The sequence below is a fragment of the Macaca thibetana genome, chromosome 16, assembly GCF_024542745.1.
Source record: "Macaca thibetana thibetana isolate TM-01 chromosome 16, ASM2454274v1, whole genome shotgun sequence".
Taxonomy (NCBI): domain Eukaryota; kingdom Metazoa; phylum Chordata; class Mammalia; order Primates; family Cercopithecidae; genus Macaca; species Macaca thibetana.
In genome coordinates this window covers 27,804,236-27,827,298 of record NC_065593.1, presented here as the reverse complement: position 1 = coordinate 27,827,298, position 23,063 = coordinate 27,804,236, and the positions used below count along the sequence as shown (strand labels likewise).

The following is a 23,063-nucleotide window of genomic DNA, read 5'->3' as shown; positions in this document are numbered from 1 at the left end:
AGGGAAAGGGAGCTGGTCAAGATGTCAGCATGAGCTCCAGCCAGAACCAGGTGAGGCCAGCCAACACAGAAGGGCACTTCCTGGAGGTACACAAGGAAATGTGTGGCAGCAGCACCTTGACTCTTATTCATTCATTCATTCACTCATTCATTCAATAAAACAGGCACAGTCCCTGCCCTCTCAAAGCTGACAATCTGGCAGAAAACACATCCGACAAATAATCATATAAATAACCATCCAGTTACACACTTTGATAGATACTCTAATGGAAAAATATAAGGGGTGTGAGGTTGTAAAACAAGAAGTCACGATTTGAATGAAGGCTGGGAGCCTGGAGAAGCCAAGCGCCTCTCTGAGGAAGTGGCTTTCAAGCTGAGGCCTGATCAGGAGGAGTTGGCCAGGCAAAGCGTGCCAGAACATTCTAGGCAGAGAACACTCTAGGCATGTGGAAATGCCTGGCGGGGAAGAGCTTGCTGCACATCCTGGGATCCGAAGAGGCCAGTATGTTTGAAGCCTGTGAGAGCAGGGAGAAAGTATGCCAGGGGCTGAGCCATACGGGGCCCCGGTGGGGACTGGGGGCACTGGGGCTTCATCCTAAATGTAATAGGAAGTCATACAAGGATTTTAGGCCTCCTGCTGGTGGTCTTGACTTGATAAAGAATTTAGCTGTCCGAGCGTGGAGGCGGGCGCCTGTAGTCCCAGCTACTTGGGAGGCTGAGGCAGGAGAATGGCGTGAACCCAGGACGCAGAACTTGCAGTGAGCTGAGATCACATCAATGCACTCCAGCCTGGGCGACAGAGGGAAACTCCGTCTCTTTTTTTTTTTTTTAATTATACTTTAAGTTCTAGGGTACATGTGCACAACGTGCAGGTTTGTTACATATGTATACATGTGCCATGTTGGTGTGCTGCACCCATCAACTCGTCATTTACATTAGGTATATCTCCTAATGCAATCCCTCCCCCCTCCCCCCTCCCCACAATAGGACCCGGTGTGTGATGTTCCCCTTCCTGTGTCCAAGTGATCTCATTGTTCAATTCCCATCTATGAGTGAGAACATGCAGTATTTGGTTTTCTGTTCTTGCGATAGTTTGCTGAGAATGATGGTTTCCAGCTGCACCCATGTCCCTACAAAGGACATGAACTCATCCCTTTTTATGGCTGCATAGTATATGTGCCACATTTTCTTAATCCAGTTTGTCACTGATAGACATTTGGGTTGACTCCAAGTCTTTGCTATTGTGAATAGTGCTGCAATAAACATACGTGTGCACGTGTCTTTATAGCAGCATGACTTATAATCCTTTGGGTATATACCCAGTAATGGGATGGCTGGGTCAAATGGTATTTCTACTTCTAGATCCCTGAGGAATCACCACACTGCCTTCCACAATGTTGAACTAGTTTACAGTCCCACCAACAGTGTAAAAGTGTTCCTATTTCTCTACATCCTCTCCAGCACCTGTTGTTTCCTGATTTTTTAATGATTGCAATTCTAACTGGTGTGAGATGGTATCTCATTGTGGTTTTGATTTGCATTTCTCTGATGGTCAGTGATGATGAGCATTTTTCCATGTGTCTGTTGGCTATATGAATGTCTTCTTTTGAGAAGTGTCTGTTATATCCTTTGCTCACTTGTTGATGGGGTTGTTTGTTTTTTTCTTGTAAATTTGATTGAGTTCTTTGTAGGTTCTGGATATTAGCCCTTTGTCAGATGAGTAGATTGCAAAAATTTTCTCCCATTCTGTAGATTGCCTGTTCACTCTGATGGTAGTTTCTTTTGCTGTGCAGAAGCTCTTTAGTTTAATTAGATCCCATTTGTCAATTTTGGCTTTTGTTGCCATTGCTTTTGGTGTTTTAGACATGAAGTCCTTGCCCATGCCTATGTCCTGAGTAGTATTACCTAGGTTTTCTTCTAGGGTTTTTACGGTTTTAGGTCTAACATTTAAGTCTCTAATCCATCTTGAATTAATTTTTGTATAAGGAGTAAGGAAAGGATCCAGTTTCAGCTTTCTACTTATGGCTAGCCAATTTTCCCAGCACCATTTATTAAATAGGGAATCCTTTCCCCATTTCTTGTTTTTGTCAGGTTTGTCAAAGATCAGATGGCTGTAGATGTGTGGTATTATTTCTGAGGGCTCTGTTCTGTTCCTTTGGTCTATATCTCTGTTTTGGTACCAGTACCATGCTGTTTTGTTTACTGTAGCCTTGTAGTATAGTTTGAAGTCAGGTAGCGTGATGCCTCCAGCTTTGTTCTTTTGACTTAGGATTGTCTTGGCAATGTGGGCTCTTTTTTGGTTCCATGTGAACTTTAAAGCAGTTTTTTCCAATTTTGTGAAGAAAGTCATTGGTAGCTTGATGGGGATGGCATTGAATCTATAAATTACCTTGGGCAGTAGGGCCATTTTCACGATATTGATTCTTCCTATCCATGAGCATGGTATGTTCTTCCATTTGTTTGTGTCCTCTTTTATTTCACTGAGCAGTGGTTTGTAGTTCTCTTTGAGGTCCTTTACATCCCTTATAAGTTGGATTCCTAGGTATTTTATTCTCTTTGAAGCTATTGTGAATGGGAGTTCATTCATTATTTGGCTCTCAAAAAAAATAATAATTTAGCTGTCACTTGGCCACCTCTCTGATTTGGCTGCAGTCACCCTCTGGCTCCCCACCCCTGCTACTCCAGTGACTGCCACGCTTGACCAAGCTCTAACCTATTTCAGCTCACACCTGGCATGTTTGTGAACTTGCCCCAGCACACTGCACCCAGAAGAAGGAGCAGGAAAGATTACATTGACACCAAGGGCAGCTGCAGGAGCTGCTACCTGGGCTAGGATGGGTTCTAGGAGGCAGTCAAGGATGGGGAACAAGTCTCTACTCACTCCCACTGTAAAGAGCTCTCTGCTCCCTCTTTGACAGGGAAAGCCTTCAATTCATGAGGCTTCCATTCCCACTGTATCTGCTCAAAGCAGACACTCAGTCAATGATCGATTGAAGTGCAGAGATGGGAGGATCTTAGCACCCCGCTAGACCCTCCCTCTCTTTTTGTAAGCGGAAAAACTGAGAGAGGCTGGTATAAAGGAAGGAAAGGGTCCCAGTTGGATACTTTCTTGCTGTATAACCTTTAGCAAGTCATTTCCTCTCTCCTGGCTCTCTGTTTCCTAATATGTAAAGTAAGGTGGATTAACAAGATGATCTCTAAGACACTTTTCAGTTCTTACACCTTGTCATCATCTTCAGATGCTTAGGGAGGGTCAACACCTTCACCAATGGCACTGGGCATGCTTTGGCAGGGCCGAGATCACAGCTGATTTCAGGAGTCCACACCACTCTCTAACCCCAGCCCAGTATTCTGAAGTTCAAGGACCAAAAGGTGAAGGAGTTGGAATTTGCAATAATCTGATGCTAAGTTGAAATTTACTTTTGCTTGCAAATCCCTTCATACAGATAGGCAAATTAATATTATAAGCAATTTTGAAGAGACAGAGAGGATATTTAGAGTGTCTACAAAGAAAAGCTCTATTGGAACACCCCAGAATTCACTCCAGATGTGTTCAACGCCTTGCAATGGATGTGCTATGAAATGCTCTTATCTGTTCATTACAGTGATCCCCAAGAACACGTCTCCAAGGGATAAGTTCATTTGCCAAGTTCAATTGCTATATGCAGTAGTTATGAAAAAACTTGGTTCTTTGAAAAAACATGTTTGCTTTGGACTTTGCATTAATTCCAGCTGTTCTCCTCTGCCATGAAGCTGAAAGAGTAGGGACTGGCTGTCCTGAAATAGTGCAGCTGACCAGGGACTCAGAGCTGTTTCGTATAGTGGAGAACAACATAGATGTTTCACTAACCCTTCCTACAGGTCTTGAAGGCAAGCAGTAGAGCTTGTACTTTTTTGCAATCCCCATAATCCTTGCACATAGTAGGAGCATATGCATATGAAGATTGAATGGACAGATGAGAAAAGCAAGGCAGAAAGGAGCAGTATGTGGCTAGGAAGTGTCCCAATGACGAAAACCCTCATGTCCCTCCCAGGACAGCACAGCAGAAAGGACACATGTGTTAGAATCAGACAGATGTAGATTTGAATCTCAGTTTTTCTCCTACTAGCTGTGTGACCTTAGGCAAGTCACCTAACCTCTCTGGTTTAGGAAACCTTGGTTTCCTCCTCCACACAATAGGTAAAGCAATAACTGCCAATGGTCACAGTTGTAAGAGCTAAATGAGATAACATAGATAAGCATCTAGCACAGCTCCTGGCACATGATAGAAGCCCCTCTTCCTTTCTTCTATCTAGCCATAAAGATTTACATAAGAAAGGCAGCCTCCCACAGTCACCTCTGTTATTTACTTGCCCGTGCACTGAAAGCTGGGAAGCCAAAGAGCTTCCCTGTGGCCTCTGTGCTGTAGGATGGGACAGTGCAGTGAAGCGTGCTCAGGAAAGTGGCCCAGACCCAAATCTCTGTGGCTGCAGGAATCCAACACAGTCAGCCTGGCTCTCCTCCAGCCAATTCTGCCAGATGTAATTTGGCTTCAGCTGGAGGTTCGAAAGCAGTTATATAATCATCATAACCCATAGCATTTGTAGAAAGCTTTTACAGTTTTAAAGCACTTTTGCATGCGTTACCTCATTTGATCCTCTCAATAACCTTGAGAGGTAGCAAAGCCAAAGACTAGAACCCCCATTTTATAGATGGAGACATTGAGGCTGGGAGGGTTTATTTGGTTCACTTAAAGTCACACTGCTAAGAAGTGGCAATATCAAAACTTGGACAAAGATCTCTGCATTCCTTTCCCTGGGCTTTTTCTACACCATCACTCTGCCTCTTTGTAATCATACTTTCATCAAGCAAAAGTTGACAGAGCCCCTACTGTGTGCCAGCAATGTACTAAGTGCCAGGATTCAGAAATGAGAGGCAGAGTCAAATTCAGGAGAGATGCAAAACCAGCTATTCAGTGAGTGCCAAGCAAGGGGTGCTGTGGTGAAGGATCAAGGGGAGCGAGTAACCCAACTTGGTCCAGGGTTTCAGGAAGGCTTACTGGAGAAGGAAATGCATTGATCTGGTCTTGGAGTCCAGCTAGAGGTTGTCCAGGCAGAGAGAGAAGTAAAAGGAGTTACTGGTGCCAGAAGCAGCAAGTGGAGAACCACAAGTGTGTGAAGCAGCAGCATATGACCTGGGGCTGTTACAAGTTGTTTGGTCTGGCTCCATCCACCCACCCACTCATTCATTCACTCATTCAACATGTATTTCCGGAGCACCCCATGTGCCAGTCACTATACTAGCAGCTAGGGATAGATACATCATGAGCAAGCAGACATAGTCCCTGAGCCCCTGGAGTCTACCTTCCAGTGGATGCTGCTGGACTCAGGCGGAAAGCAGCAGAGTGAACAGCAGAAGGAATAGGTGGAGGGCATTGCAAAAGACAGGGCATTGCAAAAGACTGGGCATGGCAGGTCTGAATTCTAGCCTAAAGAGCATAGGGAGCCCTGATGGGTTTTCAGCACAGGATTAATGTGATAGGGTTTGCATTCCAGAGTAACTCACAGTTACCTTAGAGGATGGGCTGGAGAAGGTCATCTGGAATCCTGAAGTCCAGCCAGGAAACCAGAGTGATGCAGGCAAAAAAAACGCTTGGGTCCTAAATTTCATCAGTAAGGAAGACAAAAGACTACATTCAGGACAGATGTAGAAAGGTTATTGATAGGTTCTGCTGCCCGATTGGTCATCGGCGTAAGGAATAAGAAGAGTGGACAGCAACTCTGAGGGTCTGACTTGAGCCCCTTGGCAGATGGTAATGCTGTTCCCTGGGACAGACGTGCAAGAGAATTGCCAATGGGGTGGGGAAGCTAAGGAAGAAGATCAGTTCCCTGTGGACAAACTGAGTGCCCAGGGTCTGCTGGAAGCATACCGCAAAGGTGAACCCAGTGTGTCTGGAGGCCAGAAGAGAGCCCAGGGCTGGAGGTGTAGATTGAAGGGTCAGGAGTTTACAGATGATACTTAATGCCTGGAAGTGAACAGGACCTCCCAAGGTAGTGCTCAGAGGAAGAAGAGACCAGATGCTACTGCAAGAAACCCCAAAGGGCATCCAGATTTGCTCTTTGATGCCAGAATTTCACTTGGTAAAATTCAGGCCCACAGCCAAGATGAAAAGCCGCTGGTTCCTGAGAGGGGTGATGGTGACAGGCTGTGGGGACTCTGACCTGCTGTCAGATTTCTGGGGTCTCGCCAATCTCTGGACCCTCGTCTGAAGTTATCCATGTGCTTCTCTCTCTCTCTTCTCTCCTTCAGGTGTTTACAAAATATGGGAAGTGTTACATGTTTAACTCAGGCGAGGATGGCAAACCTCTGCTCACCACGGTCAAGGGGGGGACAGGCAACGGGCTGGAGATCATGCTGGACATTCAGCAGGATGAGTACCTGCCCATCTGGGGAGAGACAGGTGAGCTGGGCACAGGGACCGGGCATAGGGTGATGGTGGAGGGCTGCAGGCCTGCCTCTGAAAGATTGGTGAGCTGTCTTGGCCCACCCTGTGAGGGATTACTCTCCAACAAGAGGTTGGTGACATGCTGCTAAATCATAAAGATGTCCCTGGCTTGAGCTGGGATGCCCCGGGTTTCCTCACATTTTACTATGTGGGAGAGGGACAGATGATGGGAATACTGGAGAGGTAAGGTAGGTAGGGGGAGGGAAGACATGCGGGAAGGTTTGAAGTAGCAGGTGTGGTTGGTCAGGTGAGTGGCTTGATTTCAGGAGAGGAGGAAAGGATGCATCAGCCTCTTTCTCTCTCAGTCATCCTGAATATCCCGACCCAGTTAGAAGAACTGAAAGGAAAGCAGGCTGCTGCCCACTGGGGGAAGCTGGAGGTGCTGGGAAGTGTTGGAATACCAAAGGACATGGGCTCAGGGACCTGGCATCGTGCCTATGTGAGCCCCTGGGGGACCCATGTGTATAGACCCTAAAGCTTATTTCATGCATTCATTTATTAATTTATTTCCTCAGCAAACCATTCCTTAACCATGTACACTATCTCAGGCTTTGCACCCAAGTAAGGACATTATGATGAAAAAGACCAAGTCCTTGATCATGGCCCAGAGGAAGAGACACAATCACAGGGGACAGGGTCAGGAAAAACACCAAGGGTATTTGAGCAGAGTCTTGAGATGGTCTTGGATCATCCAGATGGGCCTGATGTAATCACAGAAGTCTTTATAAGAGGGGCTTAGGAAGGTCAGACAGAGAAGGCAGTGTGATGACGGAGGCAAAGACTGGAGTGATGCAGCCACAAGCCAAGGAGTGATGGCAGCCTCTAGAATTTCACCAGGAAAAGAAGGTAAAGAGGTTCCCAAGAGTGGGAAACATGGATTTAAGGGGGACCCAAAGTCGGATTAATGCTGTGTTCAAGGCATAATGGGAAGGACTGCAGAGGTGGGTCAAGAGAGGAGCGTGGGGAGCAGCCTGAAGGGGATTGGGAGGGGAAGGAAGATTCCAGCAGGAGGGAGGTCCTGGGCCCTCAGGTTGGGGCCGAGGAAGGGGTGGAGCCCAAGCAGCCCAGCCCCCACCTCTTGCCACCCCTGTGCCTTGAGTTCATCGACTTTGGACTCTAGAGTCTGGCACTCACCATACCCAGGCTTATCAGGCTGCTGAGACAGCGAGTGCTTCCACCCCGGGAGAATTGACTGCAAACTCCAGGCTATCTCCCACCACCCCTCTCTCAGGAACACCCTGATGCGTGGAGGGGAGTGTGACCATTTACCTCCCATCACAGCCAGTCCTCTGCTCCTCCAACTGAAAGATAAAATGGCCACACACGTGTTACTGCGCCAGTGCCATCTGGAAGCTCACCTCAGGAGCCAGGGCAGCCCAAGCCCCATCAGCCACTCGCTGAGGAGACGCTTTGTTGATCCTGTGTACTTTTCTCAACTCAGTGCCCCTCCAGGTGCAGACGGATGAAGGTTTGTGTCCGTTCTGATATCTGGCATCCCTGAGGGCTGGTGGACAGGGCATCCTGAGGCCAACCGGGCCCTGGGACTGTGGGGGCCTGTAGACAACCCAGGGTCCAGGGAATGGAGTCTTGGTCCCCAAAGAGAGGCCCTTCTTGCAGACACCAGAACACATATGATTATCTAATAGTCTGTGGAAGAAGAGAGAAATAAGGAAATAAAATGAGTCATGGAGACCCCACACTCAAAGCCTAAATAGAAGTTAGTTATGTCCTTCCATGATAATGGTAGGTTTCCTAGCCTGTTATCTTGATTCAGGAGCAAAAGCACATGTACACACACACACACACACACACACACACACACGTGCACTCTCAGTGCCAGGCCCCCATCACAGACATCCTCACACAGCACAGTTCCCTGTGGGATATGGCCTTGGTCTGAGCACTGACTGCAGGCTACAAGGCTACCCAAAAAGTCTATGTTCTGCCTCCCAAAGCCACAGATGGTCAGAGCAGGAAAGAACCTCTGAGATCATCTCTTCCAGGCCAACCTTGTCTTTCCCCTGAGGGCTGGATTGAAGTAATGATGTCTTTGAAGTCATGCAGTGAGTTCATAGCTGAACCAAGACTGTTCTGACCCAAGCTTTTGGACCCTCAGTCAACCTGACTGGACCATGAGCTACACCAATTCAGGGAAAATTCATAATCTTGATTAAGGACTTGTCACATGCTAACACTGTGCAGGTCATCATCGGGGTGTAGGAGGCATGAGAAAAGACCCCACCTTTCAGGATCTTATTATCTCACTGGGGGCACCAGATGTGCACACAGTTTCTGCAAGAGAACGCCAGTCTCGTTGCTGGCGAGAGTTTGAGTCATCCCTGCGAGATGGACCAGTACAGTCACTTAGACAGTATCCTTTGAGACTGGCGAGCTGGGGAAGCAGGCTGTATGAAGAACGGGTTTAAAGCAGGGGCAGGGGATAGAGGGGCAGAAGAAACAGGTTAAAGAAAAATCTGATCAGTGCTGTCCTATAGACCCTTCTGGGCTGATGAAGATGTTGTCTGTCTGCTCTGTCCAGTACATTAGCCACTGAACCCTTGTGGCAATCGAGTATTTGCAAAGCGGCTAGGAGAATGAGGAATTGAACTTTTTTATCATTTCAATAGATTTTTGGGGAACAGGTGGTGTTTGCTTACATGAATAAGTTCTTTGGTGGTGATTTCTGAGATTTTGTTGCACCCATCACCCAAGCAGTGTACACTGTACCCAATGTGTAGTCTTTTATCCCTCACCACACACCCACACTTTTCCCCAAATCCCCAAAGTCCACTGTATCATTCTTATGCCTTTGCAGAGGAATTAAATATTTAATAAAATTTCATTTTCATTCATTTAAGTTAGCTAGCTGCAGGAGGCTGGTGGCTACCATATTAGAGAGCAGATAGTATATTGGAAAACGGCTTCTGACAACTCTAGTTGACTTCATGGATTTTGGCTTTTGCAGCCACCTCCCATATTCCTGGGGTCATAATATTCCATATTCCTGGCTATCCCCTCACCATGACCTTGAGTGTCAGGTAGAACTCCTTGTCCCCATTTTCCAGAAAAGGAGGCTGAGGTTTGGTCACTTCCCCCTGACTCCACAGCTAGACCCTTGAACTCTTGCATTAGGGTTCCCTCCGTCGTACCTTTCTTCAGGCTGAGAAGGCCCTGAGCAATGTGCTGCCTCTTGCAGATGCTGGTCACCTCAAAGCTGCTTATTTCCTGGGCCAGTGGGAGGTGAGTCCCATGTGGGTGAGAGAGAAGCCAGCACATCTGTTGAAGGATGGGAGGTGGGCTCTGGCAGGTGAGAGATGCTTGTCTGTAAAACCACTTGAGAAGGCGCAGATACACATGGCTGCTTGGTCATCGATCCCGAGGACAATGAACACAGCCAGGCCTATCCCTGCCACAGCCATCAGGAGGCAGCCTTCCCGACCTGCCGAACCGTGCGGCCCCACAGATGCCATCTCCCTTCCTTAACATTCCCACCTCTCAATCCCCAGAGGAAGGAGGCCAGGCCCAGGAGTCCAGGAGATATTCGGGTGGTGATGGAGAGGAAAGGAATTGAAATGTGCCTGTGGCAGTCTGATGTGTGCCCAGGCAGTTTGATGATGGAGGCAGTATAGGAAGACAGAGAAAATGGCACGACAAGGTCAAGCAGACCCAAGACCCCATCCCAGCTCTGCCTTTCCTAACTGTGTGACTAAGGCCAAGTGAATGGGCCTCTGTTTCCTCATTTGTAAAATAGAGACAAATAAAACCCATTGGCTTTACAGGAGGGCTGAAGGGCTCAAATGAGAGTTCTCTGCAAACTGTAAGCAATGAGAGGGTGATCATGCCCACTAGCAGGTGGGAAGATGGTCAAAAGAAAAAACCTCCAGAAGCAGAGATTATTCCAAATATCCCACACCTGAGACAGAGCTCTGCAGCAGGTCAACATCTGGAAGCCCCATTCTGCCCAAAGCAGAGCCTCTGGAACACTTTTGCCTTGCCTTGTGGATGGCTCCACTTCTCAGGAATGTTAGGAAGCAGTGAGGGAACCACTCTTCTGAGGATAACTCTAACTAACAAGAAGGGCCTTTTGGGGAGGTGGTGATAGTGTTGACCACCATCAACACAGAGGGCACCAAGCAGTAAGTTAACAAAAGACACACTCTTTGAGTAGACCCAGCCCTGTGGGCTCATGCTTAGTGAGTAGACGGTGACTCTATGAAAATTATCAAAAATGTCCCTTCTTCCAGGCTGACAATGCCCCACACCAGGGTGCTCCCCTTGGTCACACATCTTCTTGTGGGGCACCCTGGTAATATGCCATTTTAAAGGAAGAGGTTCCGTTGCATGTGGTCCTAGAGAGTATGCCCCAAAATGAGTCCTAAGGAACATCAGGAGTTTGGGATATAACATGTTTTATGAACAAAAAGGCGCAGGGCCCAAAAAGAATTTAGGGAATTCTGGTTAAAAAAACATTAAACACATTTATTCATTGCAGGAATTCTTTAATATAACACATCGTGAATCTCCAAGATAGGAATAGCACATGCAGCATTTATTTCCCAAATGCCTTTGACCACGGAAACCTTCATTTTCATGGAAAAGCTCACAAAATATACTTTTGAAAAAGCTGTCTTAGACTGTAGCAGTGCAGATTTCATGGCCAGGGTTTTCTAACAGAAATTAAATTGAAGGCAGAAGGAGAGGTTGTTAAAAATGAAATTCTGTGTAGATACCTCTAAGTAACTTCAAAGATAAAAGGAACAGGCAGTGGGTTATCTGGGTTGCACATGAGAAACCTGAATCAAACAAGCTTAGGCATAAAAGAAATTATATTACGGCCGGGCGCGGTGGCTCAAGCCTGTAATCCCAGCACTTTGGGAGGCCGAGACGGGCGGATCACGAGGTCAGGAGATCGAGACCATCCTGGCTAACACGGTGAAACCCCGTCTCTACTAAAAATACAAAAAACTAGCCGGGCGAGGTGGCGGGTGCCTGTAGTCCCAGCTACTCAGGAGGCTGAGGCAGGAGAATGGCGCGAACCCGGGAGGCGGAGCTTGCAGTGAGCTGAGATCCGGCCACTGCACTCCAGCCCGGGCTACAGAGCAAGACTCCGTCTCAAAAAAAAAAAAAAAAAAAAGAAATTATATTGTTCTCAGAATCCAAGGCAAACTTCGACAACCAGCCAGCAGGAGGGTCAGGGATGCAGCGTCAGGAACGAGTGGAACCCAAGTCTCCTAAACCCTCTGATCTCTCATTCCTCCTCTCTCTGAATTCTTTTCATTCTTTCACTAGAAACAGGCTTATTTTTCCCACATACATATTTTATCACACATGGCTCCCAACAGATCCCGAGTTTTATATTTTACAGATCCTGCCCCCGGCAAGAGACTGTTTTGACTCTCACTGATGTCCTGTTTAGGAAAAACAAAACACAGCAAACAAACAAACAAAAAAAACAGGGCAGGTGCCCGCCCCTGGACCAATCAGTAGTGGGCAGGGGAATCAGTTCACCTGAGGACCCAGTAATAGTCCTAAAGAAGTTGGGCCAATGGTGGTTGGGGAAGGCACTCCCGAGACAACTTCTAGGCAGACAGCCCTGTGGACGGCCACGCTGAGTGAGGTGGGGGTCAGGGTGAGAATTGAAGGTGGGTTACATCTGAGGAAACCAGAATCCATGTGCAGGGAGTTTTCTAACAAGTTCTAAAAGGATTCGAGTGTCAGAAAGACCACAAATAGGCCCCTCCATTTCTCATCTCCTTCTATCCTTCATGCACTCCAATGAAATACACTTTTTTATCAAATATAATCTGCCCTGATTTCCCCAAATCCTAGTGTTAATTAGTGTTAACATGATAATATGTCAAGTATGCTTTTGAGCAAAGGAATAATTTTTTTAAAGCTGTGCCATTCTAGGGGTAAAGATTTGGACCCCATTATCCCTCCAGCTTCCTCAGCTCCTACTGCCCTCCCCTCGCCTTATTAACCTGGCTGCAGTCACACAGGCTTCCCTACGGCTTCTTGAATATTCCAGGAACACCCCTACTTTGGGGCATCTGCATTTGCTACTAACGTCTATGAGAGTTCTCCTTGCTCACATATCCACATGACTCGCTGCCTCCCTGCATCAACTCTTCTCTCAGATATTACCTTCTCAATGAGGTCTCCCCTGACTACCCTGTTTAAAATTGCCACCCTCACCCCTACTCTTCATCCCTCATCCTTGAATGCTTTGCTGCTTAGAAATGTCTTCCACAAGATACCCTAAATCATCTCTCTCAAGAGTTCCACAGATCTCTAGGGTGGGGACGAAATGCCACCGGTCTCTTTGCTAAAGCATAGCAAGAGTGACCTTTGCTCCAGCTTTCAACAAGTTCCTCATCTCCATCTGAGACCACTTCAGCCTGGACTTCATTGTCCATATCACTGTCAGCATTTTGGTCAAAGCCATTCGACAAGTCTCTAGGAATTTCCAGACTTTCCCACATCTTCCTGTCTTCTGAGCCCTTCAAATCTCTAGAAAGTTCCTAACTTTCCCACATTTTTGTGTCTTCTTCTGAGCCCTCCAAACTTGTCCAGCTGCTGCGTGTTACCCAGTTCCAAAGTGGTTTCCACATTTTCAAGTATCTTTATAGCAATACCCCACTTTACTTGTACCAATTTACTATATTAGTCCATTTTCATACTGCCATGAAGAAATAACCAAGACTGGGAAATTTCTAAATAAAAAGAAGGTTAATGGACTCACAGTTCCACGTGGCTGGAGAGGCCTCACAATCATGGCAGAAGGTAAAGGAGGAGCAAAGGCACATCTTACATGGCAGCAGGCAAGAGAGCGTGTGCAGGGGAACTCCCCTTCATGAAACCATCAGATCTCATGAGACTTATTCACTATCACGAGAACAGCACAGGAAAACCTGCCCCCATGATTCAGTTACCTCCCACTGGGTCCCTTCCTTGACACATGGGGATTATGGGAGCTACAGTTCAATATGAGATTTGGGTGGGGAGAAAGCCAAACCATATCACCTTCATTTCCTTATTTGTTTTTATTGTCTGGCCCTTTCACTAAACACAAGTCCCAAGAAGTCAGAGACCTTGGACTGTCTGGCTCGCAGATGTATATCAGGGCACTACACATTTGTTGAGAGGAAAAACAATGCTGAAATTGTGTATACTGCCAGGGCCAGGGCGAAGGAGAAGCCCACATTAATGAATAGCTACTCTGTGCCATGAACCTTCCCAATCACTTGCTAACAAGGTATTATAATCCTCATTGCAGGATGAGGACACAGAGCCCAGAGAGGTTGTAAGCTTCCCAAGGGCACATACCCAGTTAAGCAGTTGAACCAAGCTTAAAATTCACATCCACACCCAAAAGGGGTGCTTCCTCCACTAAATTCCTTTAATGTTCACAATGTGGTCATAAAAGCACTGCCATGAAAATAGCACAGGGAAAGAGGTTTAGGCAGCATCTCTGAAGAGAGAATGCCATATAATGATAGGTCTGCTGCCATCCTCCTTGTCTATTTTTTCCTCTTTTCATCTTCAGGAGCAGAGTCATTATACTGAATGAAAGCTTTAGCACAGTCCCACGTAGAAAACAGACAAAAGCGCATGGCTGTGGTCCCACTGGAGATGGAAACCCCCGTTTGCTTTCTCCCTTGCTCCCTGTGACCAACCCCGAGGCACCACTGAGGATGCCCCGTTTGAAAACCACTGGATGGGGGGCAGATGTCATTGGGATTAAAAGTGCTGGTTGGTTCCATGACTGTGTCCATCCCAGAGACCAACTGTAAGCATCCCTCTCCCTTTTCCTGGGTGCTGAAAGAAGCTCATGACCTTTCTGCAACACACTAGAGCTGCAGGGAAGCTGGCATTCTAGACTTCTGATTAAACATGGTAGGCTGAACACATGTGTTTATGGGAGGTCCCCTTCCTAGACCCCACCTAAATGGCAATCAAAAGGTTTTTTTTACATATGTAAATATAAACCCATAGGACAAAGAGGATGGGAGAAAAGACAACTGTAAATAGTTGCCAGCCAATTTTTGGAAGATGTAAAGTAGATGGATGAGTGTCAATCAACTTGGCAGATTACACGAGGCTGAGAACTGAGGGTCTGCACTGAGGAAGCCACCAAAAGCCAATAGACATCATCTGAGAACTCCTATACAGGACCAGGAATTAGAGGCATAAGATACTGCTGAAGACAGGTTTGAGAGGTGGAGGTAAAACTAGGAGGAAGAGTTAAAAGTCTATAAAAGGAACTTTCAGGCCCCTAGACATCCTCCCATGGCCAGAAGCAGCCATACAAATATCCCTCTTACAGACTCTGGACTTGGGGAGATCGGGCACGGGTGAGGTGCTGCTATGCAGAAAAACAGGGAGGTGAGGGAAATTCTACTTACTGAGTAGTGAGACCCTCAGCCAGACTAATTTATCCCACTCACACCTGAGCAGAAGTTTGAGGGGATCCCTTCCTGGAGAAATTGACAAGCTCAAAAGAAAAGATTCACAGACAATGACAGTCAGGAATCCTTAAGAGGCCTAGTTAGGTCACCCTAGAATGAAGTCCCTTGAGGAGTGCCCCCTCAACACAAGGAAAGGCTTTAAGGACCTTTTACCCCTGAATGAGCCACCAAAGAGCCAAGCATTTAAGGGGAACCACTAACAGGCAAGGAACCCAAATCAAACCAAGAAGAAACATTGAGGAAACAGACACAATGGCTAACAGCACAAGATATAGAGCCAGGCTGCTTGGGTTCAAATCCCAGCTGTAACACCAGCTGTGTGACCTGTGTTACCTCTAAAATGAAAATAATAATATTATCTACATTTATAGGGTTGTTGGGAGGATTGAAGTGTGTTAATATTAATGAAGTGCTTAGAAAAGTGCCTGGATAATATTAGCCACCACATAAGCCTTTTGATAAATAAAAAATAAATGAAGGAAGCAGGAGAAAACATCAAAACACGTTAATTAAAATTCTCAAGAGAGATAAGGGATGATACTGCATCCATAACCACAAGCATAGGATGCTATTAAAAAGCAACTTTCAGAGAAGAATAAATTAAATGTAAAATATGTTTAGGCCAGGCACTGTGGCTCAGGCCTGTAATCCCAACACATTGGGAGACTGAGGCGGGCGGATCACGAAGTCAGGAGATAGAGACCATCCTGGCTAACACGGTGAAACCCCATCTCTACTAAAAATACAAAGAATTAGCCGGGCATGGTGGTGGGCGCCTGTAGTCCCAGCTACTCGGGAGGCTGAGGCAGGAGAATGGCGTGGACCCGGGAGGCGGAGCTTGCAGTGAGCCGAGATTGTGCCACTGCACTCCAGCCTAGGTGACAGAGCGAGACTCCGTCTCAAATAAATAAATTTAAAATATGATTGCAAACATTTTTAATCCATAGAAGGATTGGAACAGAGGACATCTCCCAAAAAGGTAAAACAAAAAGACAAATAGGTAGAAAGTGAGAGAAAAATATGAAAATCAGAGGGTCCTTCCAGGAGGCGATTCTAGAACATCCTATTACTAGGAGTTCTAGAGTAATAAAACCAAGAGAATGGAGAAGAGGACATTGTCAAAGGACTAATATAACAAAAATGCTCAACTGAACTACATGATTGTCCAGATGGAAAAAGCTCACAGTGTCTCATCTGCAATAGTAGCAAAAACAAAAACGCAGTCCAAGACACATCCTGGTGAAATTCAGGCTAACAGAAATAAAGAAAAAAATCTTTAAAGTTTCTGGAGAGAAAAATAGTCACATACCTGGGATCCAGAATGAGAATGGCCTAGGATTTCTCAACAGAAGTAGCCAAAGCCAAGTGGCAACGACAAAATATTTTCCAGTTTCTGGAGGGGGACACTTTCTTTTCTAAATAGAATTCTATACCCAGCAAACTACAAATGAAGTGTGACAGTAGAATTTGGTTTCCCAAAAAATGTGGAATTTTTCAGGAAGTTATTGGAGAATGAGAAGGTAAATCAAGGATTGAATAAGATTCCAGAGACAAGGATCTGGCCTAAGAGAATTTCCTGATGAGGATGAAGAGAAGAACCAGGACAATATTTGCACAGGAGGCCTGGAGAGCATTCCATCCAAACTGGAGCAGGAAGATGTTGGCTCCACAAGGAATGGCCCTTGTGGGTCTGCCTGGCTGTCCTGAGAGGCATTTTACAGCTCTGCCATAGAGTCTGGGATTTCTAGTGATGGGTACTAGCAAGCCATACAAACCAACAAAGAAAAAGCAAGGTAAAACAAAACAAAATGAAAAAAAAAAAAAACAGGAAAAACAAAATATTTATTTCACAAGAAAGAGATCAAAAACATTATATACTGCAAGGTTGGGCTGTGCACAATATTTACAGAGTCATGGTTATGTAAAAGCTGGATACTGATTTAACCAAAATATCATATCACTATATTTGGAGGGTGAAAGGAAAGGCAGCATCGTGGAACACATCATCTAAGAAGCCTACATCCTCATCTTCTGTGATTAGGTAGGAATCGTGCAGATAATATAATATGATTGTAGATGATTCCTACGTGGTAGGAATTCAGTAGACAGGATCTAAAATATTTTAAAACCAAGAAATAACTCTCAAGCAGTTGACATTCATGGAAATATGAAAGTAAATACCAGAAGAAACAGCTAAAACAGTTGAAAGTTGTTGCTTCTGAGAAGTAGGACTCGGGGGTAGGAAGAGGCGGAGCAGGAAACTGCTGCTTTTCATTAAAAGTCTTGCAATACCACTTGATTTTTAAATTATGTACATATATTGCTTTGATAAAAATAATAATTAAATTTAAAATCATCATGAATTTTTAGCATAGCTGGAAGGCCTGGGCAGCTATCACGGGTAGCACGTTTCTTATCCCCCTTTACAAATGGGGCAGAACAAGCGTGGGTGGTGATGGTTGCTATGGTTTCTCCGACATCTCTGCTCCCAGGAAAACCCCTTGTCATGGTGCCAGGTCCTAAGGAGCTTCCCAGAATGACAGGAGCAGGCTCCGGCCTGAATTCTGAGTGTCCAGGGCATAGGAACCTACAGCAGCCAGCTGAGATGCTAGGCTCCCTCTCAGAGTGGGCCTCTGTGCTGGATACAGGGTCTCAACAGATATCCGAGGACTTTGAAGAAATGAGGCCATAAATCAGAAACACCATTGGAGGCAGGTATCCATTAGCATGAGAAGCAGCCTGACCTTTTTTCATTCTGGAAAGATGTGCGTAATGCACATGCTAAGCATGATGCAGAAAATACGTGTGTTCTAGTTAAAACTCCCAGCCGGTGCAAGGGTCTGAGGAGAACAGCTAGGAAGCAGATGAGACAGCTCCAACCTCAGACCTCATGTCCCCAATTTAGTAAATCTCAACTGCACACCTACTGTGTGCCAGGCACCTCAGTGATACAGATGAAGGGCCCAGTCCAGGTTTTCAAAGTTTATAATCTAGGGAATATCTGAAGGGCTCTTTTTAGATGGCAGATGGAAATTTATTCACCCAACAGCTTTCATATAAAGTGTCTAAGGAGTACCAGGCATTTGCAGTCTTTTTGGGGAACATGTCAGCAATTAAGTGTCACCAAGTGCTGTGATAGATAGAAGATAGATTGAGAACCTAGGAGGGGATAGTCGGTTCCAGAAAGGAGGGGACAAGGATATCTAAAGGGAGGCTTTAGAGAGAAGTTGACCTTTGGTTTTAGTCTCAGGCCTGTTTGCCAGGTTGCTGGGCAGCATGTGGGAGTTAGAGGAAAATCTGAGGACCTGGAGAGCTGAAGTCCTGAGCAGAGGGAGGGGAATGAGGAGCAGAGGCCAAGAACAGCCTAGAGCGTGCAAGGGCATCTGCATCTACGGAAGAGACCTGGGGTTGAAGAGATAGGTAGAGGCCAGATCACCAGGGGCCTGTGTGTTCTGCAAAAGCGTAGATGTTCTCTTGGGAGTCCTGCTAAAGTGTAATGCTCTGACCAGCAGCATCAGCATCACCTGGGAGCTTGTTAGATGCATAGAATCCCTGCCCCCTGCAACCCCAAAGTCTGTGTTGCAACAGGATCCTCCAGGAGATTTGTGTGCACATCCAAATGTAAGAAGCTCTGATCCAGACCACTGCTCCCCACCATTTGGAAGAATGAGGATGTCTTCTTAACATCAAAATATTTCTCAGGCATTACCCCACATGAAAACTCTGGTGCTTTTTTAATTCATTGAGAGAATATTGTATAACAAAAAGTTGCTATGAATCCAGTAATGCTCTGGATGATTTTGAATTCTACAATCACATCACAATCTATATACATGAGCCACTTAGCAATCTGGTTGTACCTAACTTCCACCATCGGTGTGTGTAAACAGAATTTTTACGAATAGAATCTTAATCATCCACCAACTTTCCCTACAATTTTAGACATTTTCTGATGGCATTTCAAGGGTGATAATCTCCTGAACACCAGTTACCCACCCAGAGTCATGAGCCTTCTTATCAAGTAATTTATAATCTCTGAGACTGAATGCACTAGGAAAACTCATTATTTAAAGAATCCTTCAGATAAATATTTTGGTAATAAGACTAGCCCCAACTCCACACCCGGTACTTTCACAAATGTATGTTTTGCAAATATTCTGTTTAGCAGGAATATGCAACGTTTCTCAGTTGCATAACCAAGACCTAACATTAACTATCTCCTTCCCCAACGTAGGTACATCACCCCACAGTGTATAAGGTGCTTTCCCACATTCCATCCACTGATGCTCATACACTTCTATGATGTAGACAGGGCAGTTCTAGTCATCTAACAGATTAACTCATTTTAAAATGCAGTAAGCAGCTGGGCACGGTGGCTCATGCCTGTAATCCCAGCACTTTGGGAGGCTGAGGCAGGTGGATCGCCTGAGGTCAGGAGTTTGAGACCAGCCTGGCCAACATAGAGAAACCCCATCTCCACTAAAAATAAAAAATAAAAAAATAAAATAAAATAAGAAACTAGCCAGGCACGGTGGTGCATGCCTGTAATCCCAGCTACTCAGGGGGTTGATGCAGGACAGTCGCTTGAACCCGAGAGGCAGAGGTTGCAGTGAGCCGAGATCACGCCGTTGCACTCCAGCCTGGGCGACACAGTGAGACTGCATCTAAAAATAAATATATATATATGCAGTAAGCAGAGACATTGAGTGACTTTCCCATAACCTCATGGCTAAGAAGTATTAGAATAGGATTTGAATCCACATCTTCTGATTTGGTCCTCCTTGGTTTTTTCCACACAAAGCTAGTGTTCCTTAAAAACGAAAAAAGAAAAAAAAAAGATTGCTTTGGGTAACATTCAGATCAACAAAGTATAACATGTTTTTGCTGCAGGATGTCATAGGGTCTTTAAAATACTAGTGTGCTCCATGGCTCTGCAGGAGGGGCTGAAGTTTGCAGCCTTCGCCAAACTCTTGTGGACACTTGATAACATCTCCTGGATCACCAGCCGTTGGTAAGAACACTGCTGCATCACGCTGCCACCCAGAACAGACATCATTGCAGCCCATCTCGCGTGGGGACACAATGTTGATGTTTTTCTTCCTCCAGAAGTTTGCCTAGCTTCCAAATATCACCTGTGAGCAATCAAGCGTGAGCTTGCCCGTCGTTGTGCTGATTTCGGATCTTCTTAGCTAGGGATGCTGCCTTACCGTGCCTATCTGCCAGGGAAGGGTTGGAGAGGAAGGACAAGATACACATTGCCCAATTTTAGATAGGCAGCAATTTGTGAATTCTTTGTGCTATCTTTAGAAAAATCAGCCTCTTCTGACTTGATGTGAGCTCTGAACAGTCACATCTATTTTTTTCAAATCTATTTTGCAGGAGATTAAAATGAGATGCAGTGAAGTGAAGACCTTTGCACATGGCCCCCAGCTCGTAGAATTTTACAGCCCAAAGTAACCTGAGAGATCAGCCCCTACTTCATTTGAACAAAAAGGAAACTAAAGCTCAGAGGCAATATAACTTGCCTGAGGTCACACAGCAATTAAGTGGTGGGGCTAAGAGTCAAACCCAGGTCTCTGTGATTTCAGAGCCTATGTTTTTCTTGATGCACTTCTCTGCCTTTCTTCCCTGGCCTCGGGCTTTCCCTGGATTTCTCTGGTCTGAGCAGGGGAGCAGGGTCTAAAATGACACCTCTGGTTCACTTCAAACAGCATCAGCAGGCCCTTTGCACCAGGATCTCAAGGCTGGGGCTGGGACTCTGGTCCTTGTTACTATCTCTGTCCCACACTCACTGAACTCCTAAGATGAAAGAACGAAGGCTGCTGAGCCCGCTGCAAATTAAACTCTTCTTCCCCATCCTTCCCTGTCCAGCTTGGAACTTTATCAGCTTGTCATCTGAGACCAATGTGGCTTCTAGCCCACTAACAAAAGGCAGAGGAGGGTGAGGAATCTAGAGACCTGGATCCCAGCCACTGCCCGCCTGCCACTTGCCATGTGGCCCTTGGCCCCTGTCTTCTCTGTGAGCTTCCATTTTCTCATCTGAAAGGTGAAAAGTTAGTTAAATTGTCAAGGGGTCTCCGAGCTGCAAAATTCTATGCAGCCGTGAATCATTGGCCCCAGTATGTCCTTTACTTTCTATGAGCTTTGATTTCTTTATCTGAAAAATGAGCATGATGTAAAAAATATAAAATAAAATGTAATGAAATGGAGATATTGACGCCTGCCTCAGGACAGCTGGGAGGGGCCAGCAGGATCAAGTCTGTGAAACCCCGAAGCTTACCGTATGTGTGCCAAGATTGTCTTTCGCCATGACCCAGAGGAGATGCAAAGCTCAGCAGCTCAGGGTCCCAGCCTGCAAAGTCCCAAAGGCCCCAAACCAATGAAGAATGTGGTCAGTGATGCTAGAAAGTCACAAAGTATGTGAGCAAGGCCACATGGCAGGGGGCAAAAAGCACAGGCCTTGGAGCCCAGCAGACAAGGGTTGGATTCTGGATCTGCTTTGTGTGGCTAGGGCCAGCTGACCTCTCTGAGCCTGTTTCCATGTTTGCAAAATGGGGGCACCTACCTCTAAGGGTAACTGTGAGGTGTTAACGAAATGGTCAGCTGGCCTCTGACCATGTCCCTGCCACTCTGGCCTCCTTGCTGTTCTCGAAGTGGGCCCATTGTACACCTGTTCCAGAGCCTTGGCACTTGCTGTTCCCTCTGCCTGGAACACTTTCTCCTGGGTCATCCCATGGCTCTTTGCTCACTTCATTCTGGTTACTACACAAACACCATCACCTTGAACAGGCCTTTCCTGACTCCCAGCGAAGAGAACCACACCTGTCCTGCCCTTCCTCTGCGTCACTTCTCCTGGCACTTTTCTCTGCCAGCCTGATGTTACAAGTGTACCTGTTCACTGTCGTCCGCCTCCCCCATCCGAACATGAGCTCCAGGACGACACAGACTTCACCGTGCTGTTGGCTTCACTGTGCTGGATAGGGGTCTCCACAGGTGTCCGAGGACTCTGGAGAAATGATGCCATAAATAAGAAACACGCTTGGAGGCAGGTATCCATTTAGCAGCCAGAAGCAGCCTGACTTTTTTCATTCTGGGAAGATGTGCTTCATGCACACGCTAAGTGTGATGCAGAAAATATACATGATTTAGTTAAAACTCCAAGCCAGCCAGGCAAGGGTGCAAGGCCGGTGGCACGTGCTCATGGTAGACATTCAATGCATAACTGTCCAGGGAGTGAGGGAACGAATGTGGACTGCTGTGAAGCATCCAGCTCTGGGTCTTGTCCTTAAGAAGGTCAGTTCTTCCTTTCTGTTTCTACGAACTCCAAAGCAGCATCTCAGGAAATGCTTTAGGGAAATAAGAATAAATAAGGAAAATGTTCCTATATTTCAGAGAGAGTTTCTCTCTTTCTTGCTTTCTCTCTCTCGCACACACATACACTAATACACGTCTGCCTGCACACACACACAGGCACACACACACACAGGCACACACACACTTTACAGTCCCCTAGGGAATGCAGAGCAGTGCCACAGCAGCTGCTTGACAGTGGCAGCCAGAGATGCCACTGCCGGGTGTGAGTGGCCCAGCTGCTGATGAGCCAAGCCCCTCCTCGTGCCTGGGTGACACAGGGACACTCCAGGCCCATTTGTCTGATGATAGGTAGCAGTGAGGCCCAAAGGATGGGCCTTAATAAACAGGTCCCCAGGGATTAAGCCACATGATTAAATGAGCAGCAGAGACCAGAAAGATATCAGCCGCCCAAGACAGGAATGCCAACCACGGCCCTTCAGGGGATGGCCCAGGCAGGCTTTGCTGCCCCTGCCCAGCCCCCATGCACTTGTCAGCCTCTGGCCTGAAGTCCCTACAGAGCTGCCCACTCACTGGGCTGCAGCAGGGGTTCTGAGCTGGCTCAGCAGGTTTCATGTGGACCCAGCTTGGCCACAAACTCCCTGTGAGATCCGCACAGATCCACCCGCCTTTCAGCATCTCGGTGGCACATCTGTAAAACAAGGAGGGTGGGATCCTGTGTCTCAGAGATGAGTTATGCAATCCTGTGTCTCAGAGGTGAATTGTGCACATTTGTTCACTTCACCAAGCATTTTTGAGTT

The 23,063-nt window shown here is 46.3% G+C and overlaps 1 protein-coding gene across 1 annotated transcript in view; it reads left to right on the top strand.

Annotated features, from left to right (window-relative positions):
• The window catches only part of ASIC2 (acid sensing ion channel subunit 2), a 282,139-nt gene that overhangs the window by 182,450 nt on the left and 76,626 nt on the right, over window positions 1-23,063 (top strand). Inside the window, exon 2 of the mRNA XM_050765004.1 lies at window positions 6,289-6,439. Within this exon, the coding sequence (XP_050620961.1) occupies window positions 6,289-6,439 (151 nt within the window). The remainder of the gene's footprint in view (window positions 1-6,288; window positions 6,440-23,063) is intronic.